The sequence below is a fragment of the Manacus candei genome, unplaced genomic scaffold, assembly GCF_025592945.1.
Source record: "Manacus candei isolate 608988 ecotype Guabito, Panama unplaced genomic scaffold, ASM2559294v1 h1tg000034l, whole genome shotgun sequence".
In the NCBI taxonomy this organism is placed as follows: domain Eukaryota; kingdom Metazoa; phylum Chordata; class Aves; order Passeriformes; family Pipridae; genus Manacus; species Manacus candei.
In genome coordinates, this window is record NW_026138082.1 from 10,296,993 (window position 1) to 10,319,706 (window position 22,714).

The 22,714-nt window shown below is 36.0% G+C and overlaps 1 protein-coding gene across 3 annotated transcripts in view; it reads left to right on the forward strand.

Annotated features, from left to right (window-relative positions):
• Positions 1-21,803, forward strand: part of GOPC (golgi associated PDZ and coiled-coil motif containing) — a 30,069-nt gene extending 8,266 nt beyond the window's left edge. The window contains exons 2-9 of one of the 3 annotated variants that reach the window (XM_051792238.1): positions 5,036-5,200; positions 7,704-7,727; positions 11,002-11,177; positions 11,455-11,620; positions 12,840-12,935; positions 13,692-13,856; positions 14,530-14,710; positions 15,223-21,803. In XM_051792238.1, the coding sequence (XP_051648198.1) occupies positions 5,036-5,200; positions 7,704-7,727; positions 11,002-11,177; positions 11,455-11,620; positions 12,840-12,935; positions 13,692-13,856; positions 14,530-14,710; positions 15,223-15,341 (1,092 nt within the window). In that variant the 3' untranslated portion in view covers positions 15,342-21,803. The remainder of the gene's footprint in view (positions 1-5,035; positions 5,201-7,703; positions 7,728-11,001; positions 11,178-11,454; positions 11,621-12,839; positions 12,936-13,691; positions 13,857-14,529; positions 14,711-15,222) is intronic. The other 2 variants (XM_051792240.1, XM_051792239.1) reach the window with 2 other exon arrangements.
• The last annotated feature ends 911 nt before the right edge of the window (positions 21,804-22,714 follow it).

A 22,714-nucleotide genomic window follows, 5' to 3' on the forward strand; every position in this document is an offset into this window, starting at 1 on the left:
AAAAAGCTTTCCCCAAAAACACTGTCATTATTTTATCTAATGATGCCATCTCTCAGTTTGCCTCTTACCCCTTGCAGCTGGTTTCCCTTTCAGTAGTGAGGGTTTGTTTCCTGTTGACATGACCTGTTAGTCACCATCATCCCACTCTCCTAAGTTTACTCTGTTTCTGTGCTCCCTCTGATGCTTTAGATCTGAAGAGGTTGTGATATTGCTGTATCCTAGTGCCTCATTCAAGCAGTGATGGGTATGAGCAGTGGTAAGTTGTGGTTTTAGCTGCCATCTATCTGCTTCCTGTTGTGCACTTCTACACACAAATAGCTCTGCATTTGTGCTTCTCTTTATCTTACATTTTTTCGTCGTTTCCTTCACATATTTACATTGTAAATTGTTCAGGACAAGGTCACATTTTTAATCTTTTCAATGTATAAAGTTATATGATCTTTGAGTGTATCTCTGAGATCTTACAGAAATAAATAATTTTGGTTAGTTATTCTAATGCTCACTTTTCTATGAAAAGTATACAGGTGACTAAATGAGTATTTTTTCTGAGAGTTCGGACTGTGATATGAAAAAATTATATGATATGGTCTAAACTAATGGGAAATACAAAATACTTGGTAAATGACAAAGTATGCCCCAAAACTGAGTAAATATTTAGTTAGCCTTTCAAAACTCTTTTTCTGGTATCATCTGTATGTTAGATTGTTTGGAAGATAAATACTGAGTTGTACTATTTGGTGAATTTGACTAAGATCTTCAGTTTACTCAAATATGTGCTTTCATGTGGAATTTAGAAATAGCTTGTGCAATAATTTGAAGCAGTAGCTCTTTCTGAAGTACCTTGTGTTTACTAGTACTTTGTGGAGGAGAAGGAAAACCAGGCTTTTCTCCCTGCACCACAGACAGATCAGATCACTCTTAAAGGTTAGTTTGTTGTGTTTGTTTTTTTTTTATTCCAAACAGTGAGGAGAAAAAAGGTAAGAAACCAAGAAGCATGTCTTCTGTACTTGACAGTGTATGGACAAGGGACAATAAGTACAAAGAATTAACAGTAATGTGTTTAATAATTATTGATAAATTAGGGAACAAGCTTGAATGAGGTACTTAGGAATAAGTGATGTCAGTAATGCTGTTCTTATTTTGCTTAATGTTTTCCATGCTGACTCGTTTCCATAACTTCTCTGAGTTCTCAGTTAGCAGGCAGTGCTTAACTGAAGCATTTTTTGGAGCACTTCAGGAAAAGTTGTCCATGACAAGAGAGGTGGGGAAAGTGGAGAATTGAAATGAGCCTGACTTCCTTTAATAACTAAGAAACTTGCTTATTTTCTAGTTGACTTCAGTAGGTTTTGGCTTCTGTTGTAAGGTCCAGACCAGCACTTCCTATTGCCATTGGCACCGAATTCCAGTTACAGATCTTGACTTCAGTGAGTCAGAGGCAAATGAGCATATCTCAAAAGGCATTGACTTTGCCAGCATATGTCAGAATAAAAGGAAAAAAAGAGCTGTTCAAATTCTATCTCTCATGTCCTGTGTCCTTGATTCATCTAGGTCTAGGTGTAGGTTTTCATGATTAAATCCTAGTTCCATGAACCACAGTCCTGTTGTGCTATTAGTTGCGTGTTGGCTGGGGCATAGACACAAATGAGTTAGCAGGTGTAACCTTGTAGTATGGTACTTGCTAATGAGTGATAAGTACTAATCTGCACAGTTGGATACTGCCCAGAAGAGTTCCATTTTTGGCTGAATCAGCAAGTTACAGTTAAAGGGATGTTATGAAAGTAAACACACTACCTTCTCTTCACCCTCTGCCCCTTATTGTTCCCCAAGGAAAGTTTGTGTTCTCTGTTTGTTGTTTGATGGCTTTTCCTGAACGCTCTTGACCCTGAAGCTCAATGGTCTCCTGTGATTGGGTGTTTGTTACTTCTGCCCACAGCTGACTTCTCTGCAAATTCTAGAGCAGTTGCAGGTGACCATCAATATACGTGACATTTTTCTTTGACAGTCTTGTTGGAGAATACATCCAAAAAAGCTGCCAGTGAAGGATTAGTACAGTTGCTTGTGCAACATTAATTTATCCTTGTGTTTATACAAATTGAAATATTAAAATTGTATTATTTGGGACCATCTTTTTCTGTAGAACCCTTGCCTCCTGCCATCAGTGAATGATGCTCTAGGAAGGAATGGCCTTACTGATAGTTCTTGTTCGTGCTCGTCATTTCCTCTGCTGTCTCTGCCCCCATCTGGTTTTTACTGAGTAGCTTCCAAAATTGAATATAGAGCTGTTGAATTTCCAGCAGTCTTTCCATATGTTTCCTTTATAACAAATTGAGGGAATTTGAGTAAAAATAGTGCTAGTAAGAGTAAAATAAAGGAAAATTAAATGAGCTGGCCAAACAGAGAATGACGAGACGTCTGTGAATAATATAAAGATTTGTCAGCCTTCATAGAAGTGATCACAGGATTTGAAACCAGCTTTGCTGTGTTTGCATTTTGGAATGTCTCCTGTGTCTGCATCTGTACCTGGGGATAGATTTGTGACTTTTCATAATGTGTAAACAGATTATTTCCATGATGTATGCTCATACTATTTCTCATTTTGCTCTGTTTATTTTCTTCTCTTTATCTATTAAGGCTTTCCAGTATCTGAAGGGAGCCTACAAGAAAGATGGAGAGAGACTTTACAAGAGCATGTAGTAACAGGACAGGGGTGAATGGTTTCAAACTGAGAGACAGTAGGTTTAGATTAGATATTAGGAAGAATTTCTTTCCTGTGAGGGTGGTGGGACACTGGAACAGGTTACCCAGAGAAGTTGTAGATGCCCCATCCCTTAAAGTGTTTAAAGCCAGGTTGGATGGAGCTCTGAGCAGTTGGTCTAGTGCGAGGTGTCCTTGTCCATGGCAGGCTGGTTGGAACTAGATGATCTGTACAATCCCTTTCAAACCAGGCCATTTTATGATAAAAACAGCAGGACATGAATTTAAACCATAGGTCATATACAGAGTACAATTTTTATTTTTTATTATGAGTTTGACAGTCTTTTTGTGATACTTTCGGAGCATCATTCATGCCACAAAACTGGTAGCTGCCATTGGTCTTTGTAATTTGCACAGGGAAATAAATTTATTTCTTTTTTCCCTCACCAGAACTGTTTTGTCTGCCATTCTCTACTAAGTGAGGCTGGACATATTAAACTGCTCTAATTTATCTGTTCTGCCACTTTGCCCTTTTATGGGTATTTTGAATTAGAACAGATGAGAGAGTGTGTTTACATGTATTAAAAAAGCAATAAAAGTCAGTATGTGAGCTGTAAGTACCTGTTAGAAAGGAGGAAGACATTAGTGGTCTTTTTCTTTTTTTTTTAGTAGAAGTTATATGTACCTTATGTAATAATAACAAAATACTCAGAAAGTATGACTGGGGCAAACTGTGCCTTCATTATTAAAGTCTTTGTTGTCTGCTCTGTACCATATCATTACCTTTTATGCCAGTGATATTTTCTTTTGCTACATTAGTTCAGGTGTGTGTCTGCTTTTGTTGGAGGGTAGATAATCCACAGCAGAGAGACTGTAACCATTGCTGGTCACTGGGGAAAACAGTGCAGTTTTATAAGTAACCCATTTCTCTGAAACTATTTGGCTATGTGATATTTAAAGTATCATCTTTCAGTAGAAGGCAATTTCTGCTTTGGAGTTCTGCAAGGGTTTACAAATTTTTCAAGTTTTTTTGTCATTCTGGCAGTTGGAAGGTGGAAATGCATGCAGCTCCATTCCTTGGCAAAAAGTAAATGCTAGCCTGGTTTGTTGAGGCTCCACCTAAACGTGGGAAGGGAGATGTTTTTGTCGGCAGCAGCAAACTGGAGATTGGCTTGACCCATCTCATCAAATTACACTTTAATTTAGGTGCTCTGAATCACCTCTGGAAAAGCCTACTTATGTCTGAATTACTCTGGAAGCTTAAGGAGGCTGTCCCTTTAAATTATGTACCTAATGTTAGACCCAGTAAGTACTCCCTACTGATAGTCAAATCCTTCCTGCTTTTTTTTTCATTAACTGATACAGACATTTTATAGCAGTGATTTATGTAGTTGAATGGGGTGAGCATTGCAACTTGCAACTCGATATTCATTGTGAATTTGAACATTAGTATAACGTTGTTATAATACCCTCTTTAATATGAGAGGGCTTTTTTTTAGAGTTAGTGGCTTTTCCTTTTTGCTCTTCAGTTCCAAATTTTTTGGTAGCAAAAATATGCTCTGGGAATTTAGCTAAAAATCCCCTGAAATCGTATTCGGGAGTGGGGTTTTTTGTAAATAGTAGCTTTAAATCTTATATATATGTATCTTGTCTTATAAAATGCTACTTGAACTTAAGGATAAAAGCAACTCGGTAAACTTGTTCTTTTATTCCAGATATAAACCCTACATGAAAACTGGTTTTAAAATGTCTCGAAACCACTTTTTCAAGAGTTACTAACTATTTTTTGTTTTCTACATGTCCATTCTAGGGGCATGGTAATTTGTGGCTTCTGGTTTACCCACCTAATTTGCTGTTTCAGTTAAGCTGTTGATAATAGACCAATTGTAAATAAGATTATTTGATTTCAGCATTGCATAAATAAATGGCATTTTGCTTTGATCAATATCTTTCAGTAAGATTTAATAATATTACAGTTTAAAATTGTGTTTACGTTGGTACGGTTGTACACCCTACATAGGTTTAATGCCATTTCCCTGTTTTGGAGTGGACATCAGCATCACATGACATTGTCTCCATGAGGAAGAACTCAGCTGTTGTTGCTTTTGGCAGTAGGGCCGTTTGATGCTGCTTTTGTGGGTAAATTAATTTTGTGGCAGTTGGGGAGAAAATTCTGCAAATGATCCAGTGCTTAGGTTGGGCTACAGAGGAAGAGCGTGTGCTCTTAGCTGTATACACCATGTATAACATGTATGTACCAACAAATGATGTGTTATGTATCATAGTTCTGGTGACTCTGTTTAGTCATTGCTCATCACTGTGATGGATTATATCTTCACAGGCACAGTTAGTTGATCTGAAGTCGGAACTGACAGAAACACAGGCGGAGAAAGCGGTGTTGGAAAAGGAAGTGCATGATCAGCTTTTGCAACTCCATGCTGTTCAGCTTCAGCTACATGCCAAGACTGGTCAGAATGTTGATTCTGGGGCTATTAAGGCAAAACTGGTGAGTGTGGTGACTTAAATCTAGGATTATATTATTCTTTTCCCTCTCTTGACTGAATTTTTTAGCTGGAAGGTGTTAATAAGCTGATTACAGATTTTCATGTTGAAAATGTTAACTTTTTCTTTTTTAAGTAATATTTTTTAAGTAATATTTATGGTTGGTTGTTAGCAACCATTAAAAACAACATAAATAATGTCAGAATAAAAAATTAGAATTTAAGAAGTTGTTTTTACATAGTGGTTTTTTTAAGTAAAATAAGAAAATATTTTGGTGATTTATAGAGCTTTTCTGGAGACTGAAGTTGCCAAAGATAATAGTTTCCAATAAACAGACACAACCAAATTTTCAACCAGATTTTGCAAAAGCCTAAAGTGAGATAAGTTAACTGTTTTTATTGTAATAACGGTCTGATAAGAGTAAGAATGGGATTGGTTTGCCATGCAGAAAGAGAGAGAGAGTAGATGGCATCACAGTCTCTCTCTCTGTGGTCATTCTTTCTCTTTAAGAGTGCTGTGAATGCATGGATGGTGCAGTTACTACATGCAGCAGACTGTTGTAAAAGAACTCAGTAAACCCCTAATAATTTTGTACAATATGTTTTTTAGAAACTCAGTCCTTTTGCGAAGCACACCAAAAGTTAACAATAATTAATCTGTGCAATTAGTTGGCATTGACTGGTAGCCAGAGCCTAGTCTGCCTTGTTACTACCACAGCACAAATTCAGGCTCTAACACTAAGACTTTGTAAATTAGAAAAGTAACGTAGTTTTGTAGAGATTTGTTTTCTAACTGTTGGCACGAATCCAAGTCTATCTCTAACTGTTTCTAAAATTGCTTCACAGTTGGGTTGCAAATACCTAGTCACAGTGTATGTGGAATATTAGATACTTCTGCTATTTTGTCCTGTTAATTAATGTACAGTAAAACACAGTAATAGACTATAAGGCTTAAAGGATGTCTAGGCTAATCACTGAATAACAGCAGTAACCCAAATTCTTCTATTTCAGATCCAAAAGCTGTAACTGAATCTTCTTAGGGCTACACGCTTGTATATTCAGTATAAGAATAATATTTTCTGGATTGTCTGTACATAATTTATTCTGTACTGATTTATAGCTTAAGTATGATGAAATTTATTTAGAGCTGTTAATAATTCTTATAGGTTTGTAAATAAGCATTAGTTAAATAAATTGTAGATAAGCATTTTGTAAGTGTTAGGCTACAGGTTTACATGTAGCAAAATTTTAAGTCAACACATCACTGTGAGTAAATTTTATTAGTTAGACTTAACTTTTGAGTGACATGGAGAGTAATACTTTTAACCTTTTTGTTTCTCTTTACCTTGTTATAAACAATTTCTAAAGATATATTAAATCTGTTGACAGCAGTTTTCTTCCCACAGGTGACAATAAATACATTTTACTCTACGTAGTTTCAGATTTTATCTGTGCTGAAGTTGAATTTTGTTAACAGCTTAGATTGATATTCTCTCCTTAATTTCCCTTAGTTTTTCCTTTTTATACGTATCAGAACTAGTCTTTGGAGTTTACTTTACTTTACCTTTAGGGAATCCATAGTTATGGACAGAAGCTCAGCTTTAAACTCTTCAAGATAAAGCAAGCTGTAAAGGTCTGTGAAGGTAGAACAAGCAAAACTGAGGCTGCTGAAATGAGAATAAAATGGGAATTGTGATATTTGGGTAAATAAAAACTGTTGTACTGACCTTCTGGCAGTCAGAAAGCCTCTGAGGGCAAAGAAGGACTGTGTCAACAGAATATGTAATGGGGAAATAAAGTTCTGCACTAGTTGACTTCCTACTTTCTTTGAGAGACAGACACTCTTCTTTTCTATGTAGACTTTTAGCATAAATGTATACGCTGTAATCTATAAATTTGTACCTAGTGGTGAACTAAGACATTTCAAAATGTTTATATTGCTAAGCAGTTGATGACATTATGTAGTCTAGGCTGAATCCATTTTTAGGAGTGGTGAATCTCACTCCAATCACAGTAACACTTTCTTTTTTAAAAATATGCAATTGCCTAGTTGAATTTTCTTCTCGAGTTTTGCAGTTGATATACCTTTTCTGATACTTCTTGCTGTCCTTTGTGTCCCTTTGTAACACATATTTTGTTATTCCTTCTGAAAGGAAAAAATCTGTTATCTGTGTAACAGATGTTATAGTGCAGAATGGTTTTTTGTGATACCTTCATGTATATTGCATTACCTCACTATTCTATATAGAGATGCTTGGTATTTTAGGAGAAAATATTGGTTTTAATGCTACAATAAGGCTAAGCTTTTGATAACTTCTACTGCAAAATACCAAAATTGTTGCTAAATACAATTGTAGCAGAGTTCTTTATGCTTGTTCTTTATGCCTTCTAATAAAATATAGTCTGCTGGTGAATGTCTTTTGGAGTAAATAACTTACGTTGTTGCATTTTCTTGAAGTTTCTGTTGCCTTTTTCTCTAATTATGAAACTCTTTTCTTCTGTCTTAAGTCTGTCCTTTCTGTGGATGAAATGGTAAGTATGCTGATTGCCAATTTTTCTTTATGTTTAAGCAGTGCTTTTGTTTTGTGCAACAACTTATATGCTTGTTGGCCTCAGAAACTGGCAAAACAGATCTGGCTTGTTCTTTCTTCCTAACAGTTGGCAAGATGCTGTGTAAAGAATTTCCTTTGCATTTTAAATTTCTTTTCTAGATGTGGTGCCCTCTTTCCTAAGTCTGTATATGTTTTATTTATTATTGCTACAGCTAATTTGAGGTGATATCTAGAAGCTTGACGTTGTGAAAGATTGTCCTGGCAGTATCTCAAAAAATGTGTTATACAATTGCTAAAGCATAAACACTGTACACATCTGTGAGTGTAATCTGAAGTATTTTGCATGTTGTATGTAAAAAAATCCTGTCAACTTTTCCTTTTTTTTCCCTTTTCTCTATTCTTTTTATGGGCCTGATTTAATATGATGTACTATCTTGTGTAACAACCAAAAGCATATAAACACGATAATACATAGATAAGAAGACAAAGTGAAGCAAAGGTGACTTTTATCTTTCAGTTGTTCTCAGTGATAGACTTAAAAGGTTTTTAAAAAGTGTTTCCACTTTTATTATCTTATATACTTTATTATCATTACTCAGTATTTGCTTTTTGAAAAGCCATGGGATAGCTGGTAACTGCAACCTTGCAGTTGCATTTTTGGTTTAGTTTTTTTTTTATATTACCAACAGAAAATATGTTTTCTGTTTTCAGAACCTGTGCCATACTATCAACACTAGAAAACATGAAACTATTCTGTAACTTCTCTGATTTCTTGAAACATTTTGGGGACTTTTATCACATCTCCTGACATTCAAAACGAGATATGTTTTTTCAGTACATCGTCAGAGATTCCGTATTGCAAACCTTTTGATTTTTTTATTTTTTTTTTAAATTTGTGTGGTGATCAGTTGGAGACAGTCCAGAAAAGAATGGCTTCTGGGTGTGAAGCCATTTCCACCTCAGTCATAGAACACTAGTCGTAGTAATGGGGAAAATAGCAAGAAAATACTTCTATGGGATTGCACTGTTACTTGGTATTTTAGGTCTACCATTTAAAATGCATGACTAAAAGTGATTCTACTTAGAAATGTAACATTGGCTTTCTGTTTGAATTTAATTTAAATAACAAACCAAATTTAGAGAAAATCAATGGAAAATTTCAGTCCTGATGAGAGTGTGTAAGCTGGATACTTTGTATAAATACAGTAAAATGTGCTGCATGAAATTTGCTAGTGTTATCAAATATCTTGGATTGCTTCAACAATTCAGTTTTCTGAGGCAGGTTGGAATATGTCTGTCTTAAATTCCAGTCTTTATCTTTTTATATTTGTCAAATAAAAGACATTCTAAAAGTCAGTATGTGTACGAACAGGGAGCCTATCCTGTTTAGAACACCTTAGTGTGATATTGGCAATATGTACACAGTGAACAGGGGCACTGTACCTGTATATGGAATTTGCAGCTACCGTAAAACAGGTGTTATATCTGAACAGTGACCCTTCTCACTGCCAGGGTGTGTGGCAGAGACAACACAGCATGGTTGCACTCTTGAATTCTTGTAATTGCCCTTTGGCTACTGGCAGTAGCTGTGAATTAAAGCCCAAGACCAAAATAATAGTAGAAAGAATTGGTATAATCTTCAGAACTCCTATCCTTGAAAGGTAGATTAGTGAAAATTCTTGGCTTAGGAGTGATCCTGCAGTTCAGAAAGAGATTTGCTGAAGAGAGTCATTCTCACAAGACAAGCCTCAACTCAAAGACCAGAGACCATAAGTGGCTTTGTGTGACGTTTTCTAATGTGCATATGGGAATGACAGAAAGTGAAATGCAAGTTTCAAGCAGTCTTTGTGCTGCTCCTACTGAGCACTATGCTAGGCTAACATGTACATAGGTGTTCTCTATTCATCTGTCTAACCTGATACAAGTATTTAACAGCTGAGAGAGATAGTAGAGCCCATCAAATTCAGAGTTGACTTTCTGGCAAATAGCTATAAATGCTTACATGTATCTATTGTGAAAATAACTCTCTGGGAGGACCAACCTTGCATAATTTCTCAAATGTGATGATATTGACTATATTAGTGGTTTATATCCAGGCTTGGAACAGTGAACATCATATTCACAATTTGACGACAGATTTGTCTTGCCAGTTCTGTAAAATTTTGTATCTGTCCTGTTGCTTCTTTAGTAGCACTTCCTGGTTTTATTTGCTTAACAATGTAATTGATACAAGCACAGAGAAGAGTTTTTTTGGGTACTCTAAATGTCTTCAAAAATGCATTGTGGTGAAATTAGTTTTTATTGTTGTTTGAGTTGTCAGCCATTTTTTAAAGGAAACAGTATTAGACCCTGTGTCTCTTCCATTTTCCTGTTTCCTATTTGTGGTGAGGGGGTTTCCTCTCCTTGTAAAAGCAATTCAGAGCAAGATATGAAGATACAAGTAATCAAACGTGCTCTCCTTAAAGTAGATTTTGTAGATTAGCAATCTGAGCATACTAATTCCTTTTGCTCCAGTGCCCTAGGTATCGGAAAAGGTAATAACTATGCCGTTTCTGTACATTTGGGATGGAGCACTGTGGGACTAATTTATGTTTCCATAGTTCCTTTTTCAGAGGGCAGGGCTTAAAGTGTGATTTTAGTGTGGGCTTTGTTTTTGTTTAGTTTGTTTTGGTTTTTTTAACAAAACTATTTTGCACTAATTTTCCTTTAAGTTTGTCAGGGTGGGCATCTTTATGTGTAGAATCTCTGGCATTATTTATGTGGTCTTCAGATTCTAATTTGGAAATGTCTCTGACTGGACATTTCTCAGTTGTTTGCATGAAAACAGTTGTCATTTTAAGGACACATGGCGTTATTAAACGTTTCCTTGATGTAATAATCATCATTATCATCATCATCAAATAGTTAAAGAATGTGGTCAAATTGAAATATGAAGCGGCTTTATAGATACCCTTTAATTTTAAAAATAGTATTCTTTACCTTTGAATCTTCCATTTGCAAGACAGTGAAAAGTAAGGATGATATTTAGTCTACTTAAATTTTGCCAGCTTTTTATAGGATAGTATGCAAACCACTAGCTGTAGTGCCAGTCCATGCTTTTTTTTTTTTTTTTACTGCATGCGTGTCTTGTACGCAGGAGAATAATTTCAGTTTGTGTGTGCAGAAACAGTAAGTGCTCTTTCATTATTAACTTGGATAAAGGCTTTTCAACATATTTTTCCTTTTTTTTTTTTCCTCTTTTTGCTGTTGTAAAGGAGAGAGAACTTGAAGCTAACAAGAAAGAAAAAGTGAAAGAAGCTCAGCTGGAAGCTGAGGTGAAGTTGCTGAGGAAGGAGAATGAAGCCCTTCGTAGACACATAGCGGTGCTTCAGGCTGAGGTTTATGGAGCAAGACTAGCAGCCAAGTATTTAGATAAGGAGCTAGCTGGAAGGTATGTGAAGTCAATCTGTGTTCCTTAGCATGAGATGTTCTTTGTTGCTGTTTTCTTCCTTTGCATCCCCAGAGGCAGGTTCAAAGTTAAGACTAAGTAAGAAAAGTCTCGTATTTCCAGTTAATTGAACAAAAGGTAGAAATAAAATCCCCACAGTTCTTGCAGTAGTTGCTGCGTGACTATGTGCTGTAGCCACGTGAAGTGTATGAGTCGTACAATGCGTTGATTTTTTGGTTGTAATACAGCATCTTGTTTTACTCTCTTTGTCACTCTGTAGGGTCCAGCAGATTCAGTTACTGGGCCGAGATATGAAAGGACCTGCTCATGACAAGCTGTGGAATCAACTTGAAGCAGAAATACACCTTCACCGTCACAAAACTGTTATTAGAGCGTGTCGAGGTCGGAATGATCTGAAACGACCAATGCAAGCACCACCAGGTCATGTAAGTTGAAAAGATAAGCCATTCCTCCAGGATTTCCACCATTTGTGGGAAACAGACACAAGTTACTTCATCTTTGTGATTGTTTTCACTTTAATATTGTGTTCTTTCAAATGTCACTTGTAAATGCATAATTCTTCTGTTCCATGCTGAATAGCGTGTCCCTATAGATGACAGGAAAGATGATACAATTCCTTTGACTTACCTGGGAACACCCAGTCTTTCTGAAAACTGAGCCTCTGCTATGTGTGTTTATAAATATAAATTTAACAACATAATTTTGTAACCTGGGTTTCGAAATGTGGAGCTAACTTACTTACAAAAAACAAGAATAACATTTTTAGGATTAGATTAAACTGAAGTAAATTTAAATTTTTTTTTTAAAGACCACATAAATTGACACTGTAAAATAATTTGTTGGTTTGTTTTGTTTTTTTCCTCATAAAGGTACTTTTTAAAACTAAACCTTTAAACAGCGTTTCACTCTGGGTATCTTAGAACTCACCCAATGTGGCACATGTCCTGTTAATCACCCCAGTGTTCAGTGCATAAACCCAAACGTTTTCAGGAAAGTGCTTTACTTTGATCTGTTCTGAATACCTTAGTTGGTCAGGTGGGTCTTACTTCTTATGTTCCTGACTGCATACAAATTATTGGCGGACAAATATGTGTGTGATTTTAAGAGTGTGCATAATGCTGTCAGTGACTTAACAAGCAAAAACCAATACTTTGATTTATTTAGTCTGGCATTTAGTTTTGTGTTCAATGGCTTTTGGTTTGGTTTATTTTTATTACAATAAAAATAAACTTGAGCAAGCAACCTCTTCATTGGCACTGTATTACCTCTTCTGTCATTTGGTTAGTTATAAGTTGAGTTTACATCATGTAACATTTTAGCAGTGATCGGCATTTCTTCATGTAGTCCCTTTATATTTTTAGTATGTGGGTGATTTCCTTCTTTTGAAGTTCTGTGTTGTGCATCATTCAGCACTAAAATAATTTAAATAATTACTCTCATCGGGGGGTGCATGATGGAGAATCTTTTCTGGTTTCATACTGTTTCTGTAACGGGGCAGTGTAAGTTGTCCTGCCTGGAGCTAGCCTAAAACTCTGTTGCTCATCCAGTGCCTGTATATAATTTAAAAAAACCAAAATGCTGAAACGCATCAGTTTTTGGTTCACACATTCGTGTTTGTGCTATGTTTGTTTTTTATCAAACTAGGATCCTGATGCCTTAAAGAAGAGTCAAGGTGTTGGTCCAATCAGAAAAGTTTTGCTAGTTAAAGAAGACCATGAAGGCTTAGGAATTTCAATCACAGTAAATATTTGCGTTTATTTTCTATGACACCGAAGTCCTACTTCTGTAAAATATGTGGATCAGTAAATGTATTGTTAGAACATATGAAAAAAACATACCAAAATCCATAGCTATGGTCATAGAACTTGAAGACACATTTTGATAGATTAGAAAATAGATAATTGCTACTTTATGTCAAACTTATTATTTTGAGGTTTAAGGTATAAACACTTGCCAGTGGTGAATTTCAGGTGTAGTAAGTGTGTAGAAGAGCAGAGGCAATCTGAGACCTGACTACCAGACCTTAGCTGTTGTGATTATAACTTTTTTTTTTCTAAGTATCTGTACTGGCATGTCATACCTAAAAAAAGCTGTATAAACTTTTTGCAACAAATTTTAAAAATTTTGACTGTTATACTTGTATTCTAAATATGAATACTGTTTCTTACAAGTCAATATGGTGCCTGATAGGCTTTTTTAAATGAAGTTTTCAGCTTTTCATCAGCTTGTATATGAGTATATAGTGTTATTATTATTCAAAATTGCCTCCTTTGACTCTTTGAGTACATATTTGAAATATTCCATTCTGTTGTGGGGAGAAGAATTAAAGGAAGCATTGCATGTGTTCTTCTTAAAGATTCTTTTTGTCTGAAGAATGATTTCTAATTTTCTAAAACAGAAATTGAAATAAGCACTTTAGGAGCAATTACCTGCATGTTGATTTTATGTTAAAGGGCATCTCAGTTTATTAAAATATACTTTTTTTTTCTTAAATAGGGTGGGAAGGAGCATGGTGTTCCAATACTGATCTCCGAAATCCATCCTGGGCAACCTGCTGATCGATGTGGAGGACTGCATGTTGGTGATGCTATTCTGGCAGTAAATGGAGTTAATCTAAGAGATGCCAAACATAAAGAAGCTGTAACTATTCTTTCCCAACAGGTCAGTTGGGACCTGTTATCCATAGGCACGTTTAGGTGCTTCTTGTGTTCTGCCTGTTGAATTACTTTGAATTTTTATGTTTACTGTTAAGCACAGTGTAATGCTAAGCTGCAGTGATTCCTGAGACTGTGTCACCTTACATTTAATCCTCTTATGTCTTGCAATTTAAGGAGGAAAAATGCTGGGCCAGTACTGGTTCAGTTAAACGCATGTATTGGCTAATTCAGTTAGGCTGATAGAAATCAGTTTGTCACATTGCCCCACAGAAATAATTCTTCAGTGACATACACTTCAGTCTTTTATGACTGAACAGCTCCAGCCAAACAGTGTTTCTTTGTGGTCTAGAATCTTCTTCCTGCCTCTTTCAGACGGTTAACAGGTCTGTTTAATTTAGCAGACGGCTTCCTCATTAGAAGTCACTGTTTGAAATATATTAGAATACATCTAAGAAATTCAGATAATTTTGTAAAAAAAAAAATACAGCTTAGCTATAGAGCTGTACTATTTTAGTCAGTAAAAGCTTAATTCAGATATGTGTCCAAAATACTCAACACAATTGCAAATGTGTTTACAATAGTAAAATGTATTTGTTTTAGTAACCTAGCTCATCTTGGTAATCCTGTTAGGTAGCTGTGCAGTAGTAAGTAAATTTGTAATTTTCATTGCATTTCAGAGAGGTGAAATTGAATTTGAAGTAGTGTATGTTGCTCCAGAAGTTGATTCGGATGATGAAAATGTGGAATATGAGGATGAGAGTGGACACCGTTATCGTTTATACCTTGATGAATTGGAGGAAGGTGCAAATTCAAGTTCTAATAGGAAAGATGCAAATGTGGATGTCAAACCTTCACAAGGTAAACCTTCTAAAATGTGTTACATGCAGTTTAATTCTCAATATGCAAACCAATTTAGGGAAAACACTGGTTTTATATTCATTGTGAAATTAATCTACTGTTAATTCAATTAACCTACTCATAGACCATCAGCTCTTCTGGTTGGTCCCTCACTCTTTGGCCTGGTTTATTTAGATACACCTGAATTAACTGAATTCATTTATGGATTTTTTTCATGGTCATTTTTTTCCAAAGGTTGAAATTCAAACTTATTCCTATCTTTTCCTGCCTCTGGTCTGGGAGTAGTTAATGCCCAGTAACACGTAACGTTGTTGGCTTCATCAGATACAGTTGTTAAGTTAGAGAGGTAAAGAAACAGTTCCCGTTTTCCTGACATACTACGTTCTGCTAAAAAACTGTTAACTTTGAGTAGTCATTTAAGCACGCTTTCTAGTTTCTGAAATATGGATCACTGATTTGTCCTTCCCAATATTGCTTCACTTCCTTAAATAAACTTTCTTTTTATCTTGCAGTGTTTGATAAGAAGCCAAGTATTGATGGACATGAGAATGGAGACCTGGGGAATTCAGTTGAAGGTTCATTAGAAGACACTGCACCCAAATTAGCCCATTCTGCTGAGTCTTTATCCTAAAAACAATCAATCAAACAAAAAAATCAACTGGACAAATCCCATCTTTGGGAGCAATTGATAATCAATATTGACTGCTTAAAGTTGCATATACTAGAGTAGGTTGTAAAAGGATGATTAAATGTCAAGAGAACTGTATTACTGTTGCCTGGAAAAAAGGCGGTTACCTCAGGGCTTCATTGTGAGCAATTCTAAATGTGGAAAACTGTCTTTTGCGTGACACACAGTAGTTACCTAACACATGGCATGTGAAATGGATTTCTTTTAATAATAAAAGAGTAATCCACCAAAGTGTGGGATTTCTAAAATTAATAACCTCAATACACTCCACTTTTAGTCTCATTGATGTCCCTAAGGAAGTAGAATAGTATGTGGCCAGCTTCATTTTGACCCTTTGATGTTTTAAAGGGACAACTGATGTTAAGTTTGGTGCTTAAACCGTAGAAGGATGAGGGGGGCAGATCAAAGCTTTTATTTGAGCGCAAAGACTATCAAAACCCAAATAGGCAGTGGGTTACTTGCTAATCATGATCTTTCAGCCCATGATAATTTTAATGAGTGAGATTTTTGGAATTGTTGTTTTAATTTAAATGCACCACCATATTACAGGGTTCTAAAGGTGAAATTAGTTTAAAAGTTACTCACAATTATGTGGGCCCTTTGGTATTTTTTTTCTGAGCATCGTCAATGTAGTGTTTGGTTTTGAATGGATATGGTTACTGCTAATGGAGTTGGTCATTATTAGCTTTACCTTGTGAAATGCTCAGTGCTTTTGATGGGTACTGAACATATTAATTCCACATTAAAATAATCCTTAAAGAAGTGGAAGTTGAGTGCACAGTACCTTACAGAAGGTGCTCAGAATGATACTGTGTCTGGCCCTATCTGTGTCCTATTAACTTAAAATTGTCTTACTGTTGAAACAAAATGTTACTGCCTTTGTGAGAGCAGCGTATCTTAAAATTGTTTTTGATTGGTGTACATCTAAAGGCCCATGACAGGGCTGCAGACAGCAATGTTGAGGACAGTGTCTTGACCAGTTTCTCATACTCCATTTGTAGATCTGTTGGTGAAGTGCAGAACACTCCACGAACAAGCTCTACATTGTCATCGCACTTATTATTTCAGCATGCAGTGCTGTGTTTCCTGCCCATTTCTCTGCGGGCTGTTGAACTGTAATGTGAAAAGATTTTGTACATTGAAAGAGGAACTAACGTGAAAAGACATCTTTGCAAGTGTTACTGTGTAGGATGTACATACATAAGAAAAAAACTCAAAGGCCTTTAGAGTAACATCAACTAATCTTATGTTCTAAATTGTGATGTAGAACACAGTTACTTTGTCTCTCCTAGGAGCACTATATATATATATATGTTTATAGAAAAAGCCTAAAAATGTATATACTTTATTAAAAGATTTTGCTATTTATAAATCCCTTAACTTCGCTATTTACACGATAGTTTTGTGTGTGTATACGTGCGTGCATCAATTCCACTTGCTCAGTGGAATAACATTATTTGGTTCATTTTTTATAATAGTCTTTGTCATACAGCATACTGTTGACGGTTTTTAAAATAGTCAAGGCTGTACAGTTTTCACTGAACAGAAACTAGTATTTAAAAATAAAGTTGTGTGAAGAAGAAACAGGTCCCCAGGCATGTTTCTTTTTCTGAAGCTTCAAAAACTTGAGGACATGTTGGCTGTGTGTTAGCAGATGAATCCACTGCCAGAACTTTGCATTCAAATTTGTGTTTTTCCCACAGCTACTCAAGCAGAGTGCATTCTGAAACTGTATGTAGCCTGGAACACTCAATGTCCTCTCTGTCAGGAGGGATAGTTCAAAGCTAAGTAGTGGTCATTTTGTCCTTGAAAATCATGGCTTTATGGAATCTTGCTGCAATTCTTAAAAATTAGGCTTGTCCAACCAGTTGTGTAACTTTTTAAAAAGGCAGTAAGTTTGCCTGTATGGTTTCTCTTTATTTGAGGGAAAAGTGAAATTTTTAATTTATTTGTTCTTCCTTACTTCTTGGCACACCTGTTTTCTGTTTAATGCATTTGATCAGTTTTAGCCTGAAGTGGGGGAATGTTTCTAGAGTTATTTTCCTAACATTTCTTGCCCACCAGTTTTACATGATGTTGTATTCTCTTCTTCATCTGCTAGACCCTTTTCTCTGCTCTTACCTTGTCTGTTTTTGACTATATATGAGAACTAAAGGAACACGACTAGGAGTAGATGAATCAGGTAGCAATAAATTATCATCAGATTTCCTTCCCGACAGTTTTTATAATTTTGTTTAGAAAGTCTTGAATGGGAGGATTTTGCTCAGATGCTACAGTCTGTGTCCATGTACTCTGTACTTCCTATCAGCTGATTTAACATGCTGGTTTATTTGTAATCATACTGAGATGCTTAGAGATTAATATTTAAACTGAGAAAAGTTTTGCAAGTTGAGATTTCCAGATTCAGTAGACAAATATGTGTTCTTCCCTTTGTCAGTAACTGGAAGACTCAGTCCTGCTGATTCCCAGGAGTTGAGTAAGTTAGTTAGACTTGGAAGAATTCCTGAGGGAAGTCAGTGTTCAGACGTCATTTTTATTTTTTAAAGTGTAAAATGGTTTACTTGTGTGTGCATATATATTTTTACTTAAAAAAATAAAATAATATTCTAAAGATAATTTTGCAATTCTTTTTTTTAGTAGATAATTCCTTGCCTATTAAAATTTTCAGTGAGACAATTGTGTTCTAAGCTAAAGGTGGACAGTGTTGGCATCTGGGACCATTGTTAATTAAAAGCATGTAAGATAAGGAAAATGCTTTATGGCAATAAATTTAAGTCTGACCAAAGGCTGTATGTAGTATTTCCTTTGTACAAGTGTGTTCTTGGCAGTGAAGATGGTTTGTATCTGTCTCACTATATTTTAATCCACAGTTATATCAGACAAAATTAAGGTATTTATTGTATTTGTCCAAACTTAATTACATCATGGGTTACTCTCATTTCTCTAGCAGATACAACATTTTGCAAAAAATGTATACATCTCGTTGAGCTGAATATAATATATTTTTATTAGCCTGCAAATAAATATACTCTTCTGCATTGCAGTGATTTCTGCACCTAATTCAGACTTGTATTTAATTTTCTTCTTTTTTTATATATAAAAAACACCCAACTTTGTATGTGATATTTTTCTGTTAAACATGTAGTTCTCACCTGACCTAAAAACTAATATGGGGCAAACCAAAACTGCGTAATTTTGACTCTACTCCAGTCTTGGCCAGCAAAGGTTAATAGCAAATTACATTTTTTGAAAGATAGTTATAGGATATGTTTATAATTTCATTGAGATACATTTTCTACCGAATGTTCCTCAGTTAAAAAAAAAAAAAGAAATATTTGCAGTGTCTGGCTGTATAATAGTACCATAAGTATTCTGAAGCCCTTGACTAAGAGCTACAAAGACCCAAACCTGTCAACCAATTAAGTCATTTGGGTAAAATTGTGGATACTGCCTTTTTTGTTTCTCATGCATTATGAATAATAAGTGTATTCTGAGTTTTCCACTAAAGTTACGAAACACGTTTAAGTTACAATTTTTAGTCCTGATATTAAGGTCTTGTTGTTCAGATTAAGTGTCTGTTTTGTATTCTAAATTGTATTTTAAAAGAAATAATCTCTCACCTACACTTGAGTGATCATCTTGCCCTAAAACATCAAGTTCATCTGAATGAACAGAGAGCTCCAATGAAAGGTAGTGGTCTGGTAGCTGTGGTTAGTAGTATAATTCTGGTAGTACTTAAGGACTTACTGAGAGTGTGTAAGTAGAGAGTAGAAAACTGTGAGCGTAGGAACTGTCTCAATAGACAAGGCTGAGTCATTTTGGATGAAAAGATGTATAATGGACAATTGGTGAGGGATAGAACTGTAAGTATTTTTTAGCTCTAAAATTTTTAGAAGGGTTTGGATATGGGTGACTTCAGCAGATGGAAGGAAGAGGGAAAGCAGAGAAATCTTGCCTGAGTTGTCATAAAACAAGGAGAGGAATAGAGGCAGCTATGAATGAAGATGAAAATGGAAAGAGGAGAAAGAAAATTACTTTTTTATGTCACCTGGGGTCAAGGAAGATCATTCAAAATTTCTTTGTATCCCAGTGCCCTACTGAAAGACTGCAGAGGCTGCTCACTAGTCCTCTGAATTTTTCTTCCAGGAATCCACATGTGACAGAAGAGAAGAGAAACACATCCTGACTTAGGGTGCATGTGGGAAGTCTGTTTTGGTTAAAACTTCAGCTCAGTGACCTGAGAAGAAAATTAGTTAAAATATTTCAAGCTTGCTTTACAAGCTTAAAATTATGTTACAGCAATTGAAAAATATTACAAGCTTGTCCAGTGTGTCTTTTCCAGCACAATGTGATTTCTAATTCTTTAGAAGTTTCACAGTTGGAAGGGAACCTAGGAGTTGAGAAGTGGAAAATGTGATGACTATGAAAGATAAATACTCAACTTCTTTGGATTTGCTTTTCTCAACGAGACAGCTGTTGCTTCTTATGCTTCGGAGTAGTCTTGCCTTAGCTGTGTTTGCCTGATGTACCCCTACTTCAGACATACTTTGGTATCTGCTCCTCATGCCTGCTTCTGTGCAGGACAATGCTTCTAAGCCAGATGGTTGAAAAAGGCCAACTGATATTTTTCAAGGGTTTTCACTTCTTAGGTGAAAAATTGAAGTCACTTGCGTAAATTTTCCACACTCTATAAAAAAGTGTTTAATTATTTGGTATCTCTTTGTCAGCCTTCAACTTTGTGTGCTGAGACTTGTGCTTCCCAGCTCTACCTAGGTAAGTGTTGGAGCTGCTGATGTTTTGAAGGCTCTGCCAGGAGTATGCTCTTCCAGTCCCCCATGAGAGGTATGTTAGAAGTCCATCTATTGATCCCTAAAAAAGATTGCAGGAAAACCAGTTAAAGTTGTGCTGCTTTTCTTTCTTTGTGACTTTCTATAGGAGATAGTAATCACAATTCCATCATTGAGTTTTTGGCACTCTATTTCTTCAGATTTCCTTTTTGAAGTGCAAAAGCACTGCAGCCTGAGCCATCTCCCCAGCTTCCCCTCCATCAGTTGTGAGGCCATCGGCACTCTGCTGCCTGGTTTTCAATAGCTGGGTCTCAATCAGAAGGTTAGGAAAATGTAAAAACAAGTAAAGTGAAAGAACAGGCAGTCACAGACATGTTTTGATTGCCTGTAGTGCTGGAAGTCAGGGGTGCTTGGGAGACAGCTGGTAACTTTTCTGTTAAAACTGCAAGTCTTCAAATATATCTGTAAATGTCTGTAAATCCTGTTGATTAAGTCTTCATTTACCTATTAACTGTCTAAATATTTGCACAGATACTACTACTGTCAAATGAAATAAACCAGATTGGCATGAAAATATTTTTTCTAATGTTATTTTATTTGCTGTTGTCCAAGTGTTTATGTCTGTTATCAATTTCTTTAGGGGAATTGGAAACATTAACAATCATGCTGCAGAACTGGGCTCGAATGTGTTCCCTTCAAATAAGAAATGGGGTGTCTGTGTTCACTCTCTGCTGGAACAACCTGTAGAGAGTTTACTGCTATTGACTCTTCTTCAGCTAAAGGTAGGGGAAGAAGGTTACTGTAGGTTGCCTATGCTGTTCCTCTTATGTCCACAAATGCACCAGTTCCTCTTGTTTTGATTTATAATTTGCATGGTTATCCATGGTTTTGTGAGAAGGGATTCCCAATGGCTGCTACAATATAAACTCTGCAATGGGAACATACCTCAGCTGCTGAGGGTGACAGCTCTGGCCTTGGAATTGAGGAACTGACATTTTATATACAATAAATGGGGATTTCTGTGTAGCTGTCGAGTGCTACTGCACACATTCCCCTTTATTTGATCTTCCTTTTTGGTGAGTGTGCCAGTTTAGGTGTTCTAATTTGTGACAGACATGGGGTGTTATAAGACAATTCAGGAAGCCAGCAGGATTTTTTTTTTGAGATCTGTTGTGCTTATTCAAGTGTTATTTTAAATCCAGGTCACGTATTACTAACTTTTATTTTGAAATGAAAAACATGGCAACTCTATGTATTATGACCCCTACATCTCAGTAAGTTAATGAGGTTGTCTTGAGTGGCCTGGTTAAATAGGCAAGTGCACTTCGGGCTGTCTCAGTTTTATGCTATTTCCACCCCCAAACTTGTACATTACTTAGTAATTGCAATTTGTGACCGGAGTCCTCATTTTTAGTGCCAAGTATTTGCATTTGTATGTAGTGCCAAGAGGGGGCAGCAGCTTCCTTCAAATCTTCAGCATTAAGGTGCCTTTGAGAAAGAGAACCTACTGTTTTGTGGGTTGGTTGTTGGGTTTTTTTGTGAGGAGTTTTTTTGAATTTAAAAAATAGAATACTTTATTCATTAGAACTATTTCTAGTAGCATGTAATCTTAAAATTACGAACATCCAGTCTAGTTGACATCCTGTAGCAAGTACTTAGCAGGGGACACATCTTACAGTTAAAAATTGTCCTCTCTATATATCAGTGTAGCATATGTACAAGCACATATAAACACAGACATAAATAATTTCATAAAGCTCTGGATTCATGACTTTTTAAAAAACACAAATATCTCCATCAATTACTTTAAAAAATGAGCGCTCTACTCTCTTATAATCTCACACCCAAGCACTGAAGTTTTTAATCTTTGGGTTGGGTTAAGGCTTTCCAAAAGAAGGGACCAAATGCACTGATGAAACATGAAGTGAGGTATCAAGTAGATATTAAACACTCCTGCCTGCACTTTGCCAGCATGATATGGAACCAGCATTGTCACATTCCTGGAATCTTTGCTAGGACAGAGGCTGCCCATGGTCATGTCAAACTGTGGTGAGGAGAAGTGGGAAAAAAAAGGACATGATGATTATATTTTGCTCTAGTCTAATTTCAGGCAGAAGCCTCTTGATTGGAAAAAGAGGAAGGTCGCTTCACATTGACCTACCGTCATCTTTTCTCTACTGCTGTTGGTTTCCAGTCACCACCAAATGATAGTGCAATCTCCAGACCTTGTTTGTTGTCATTAACCAGGTGATCAGTAGATCTGTCAACAAAATGTTCTGAGACATATTTATGTCCTCAATGCTGGTCCTTTTACAGTATTGTGATCATACTATAAAAGTGGGAGAGGATGGAGCATGACTTCATATGTTAAAAAGTTGCCTATATAAATTAAATATTTACCTTAAAGGAGTATCATTTATGAACACCATTGCCTGGCCTTTGTAAGATAGTAGAAAAGTTATTGCAGCATTGTTATCAAAACCACGTCTCACTTTGTGTTGTGGGGTATCAAAAAAGACTTGTGCTGCC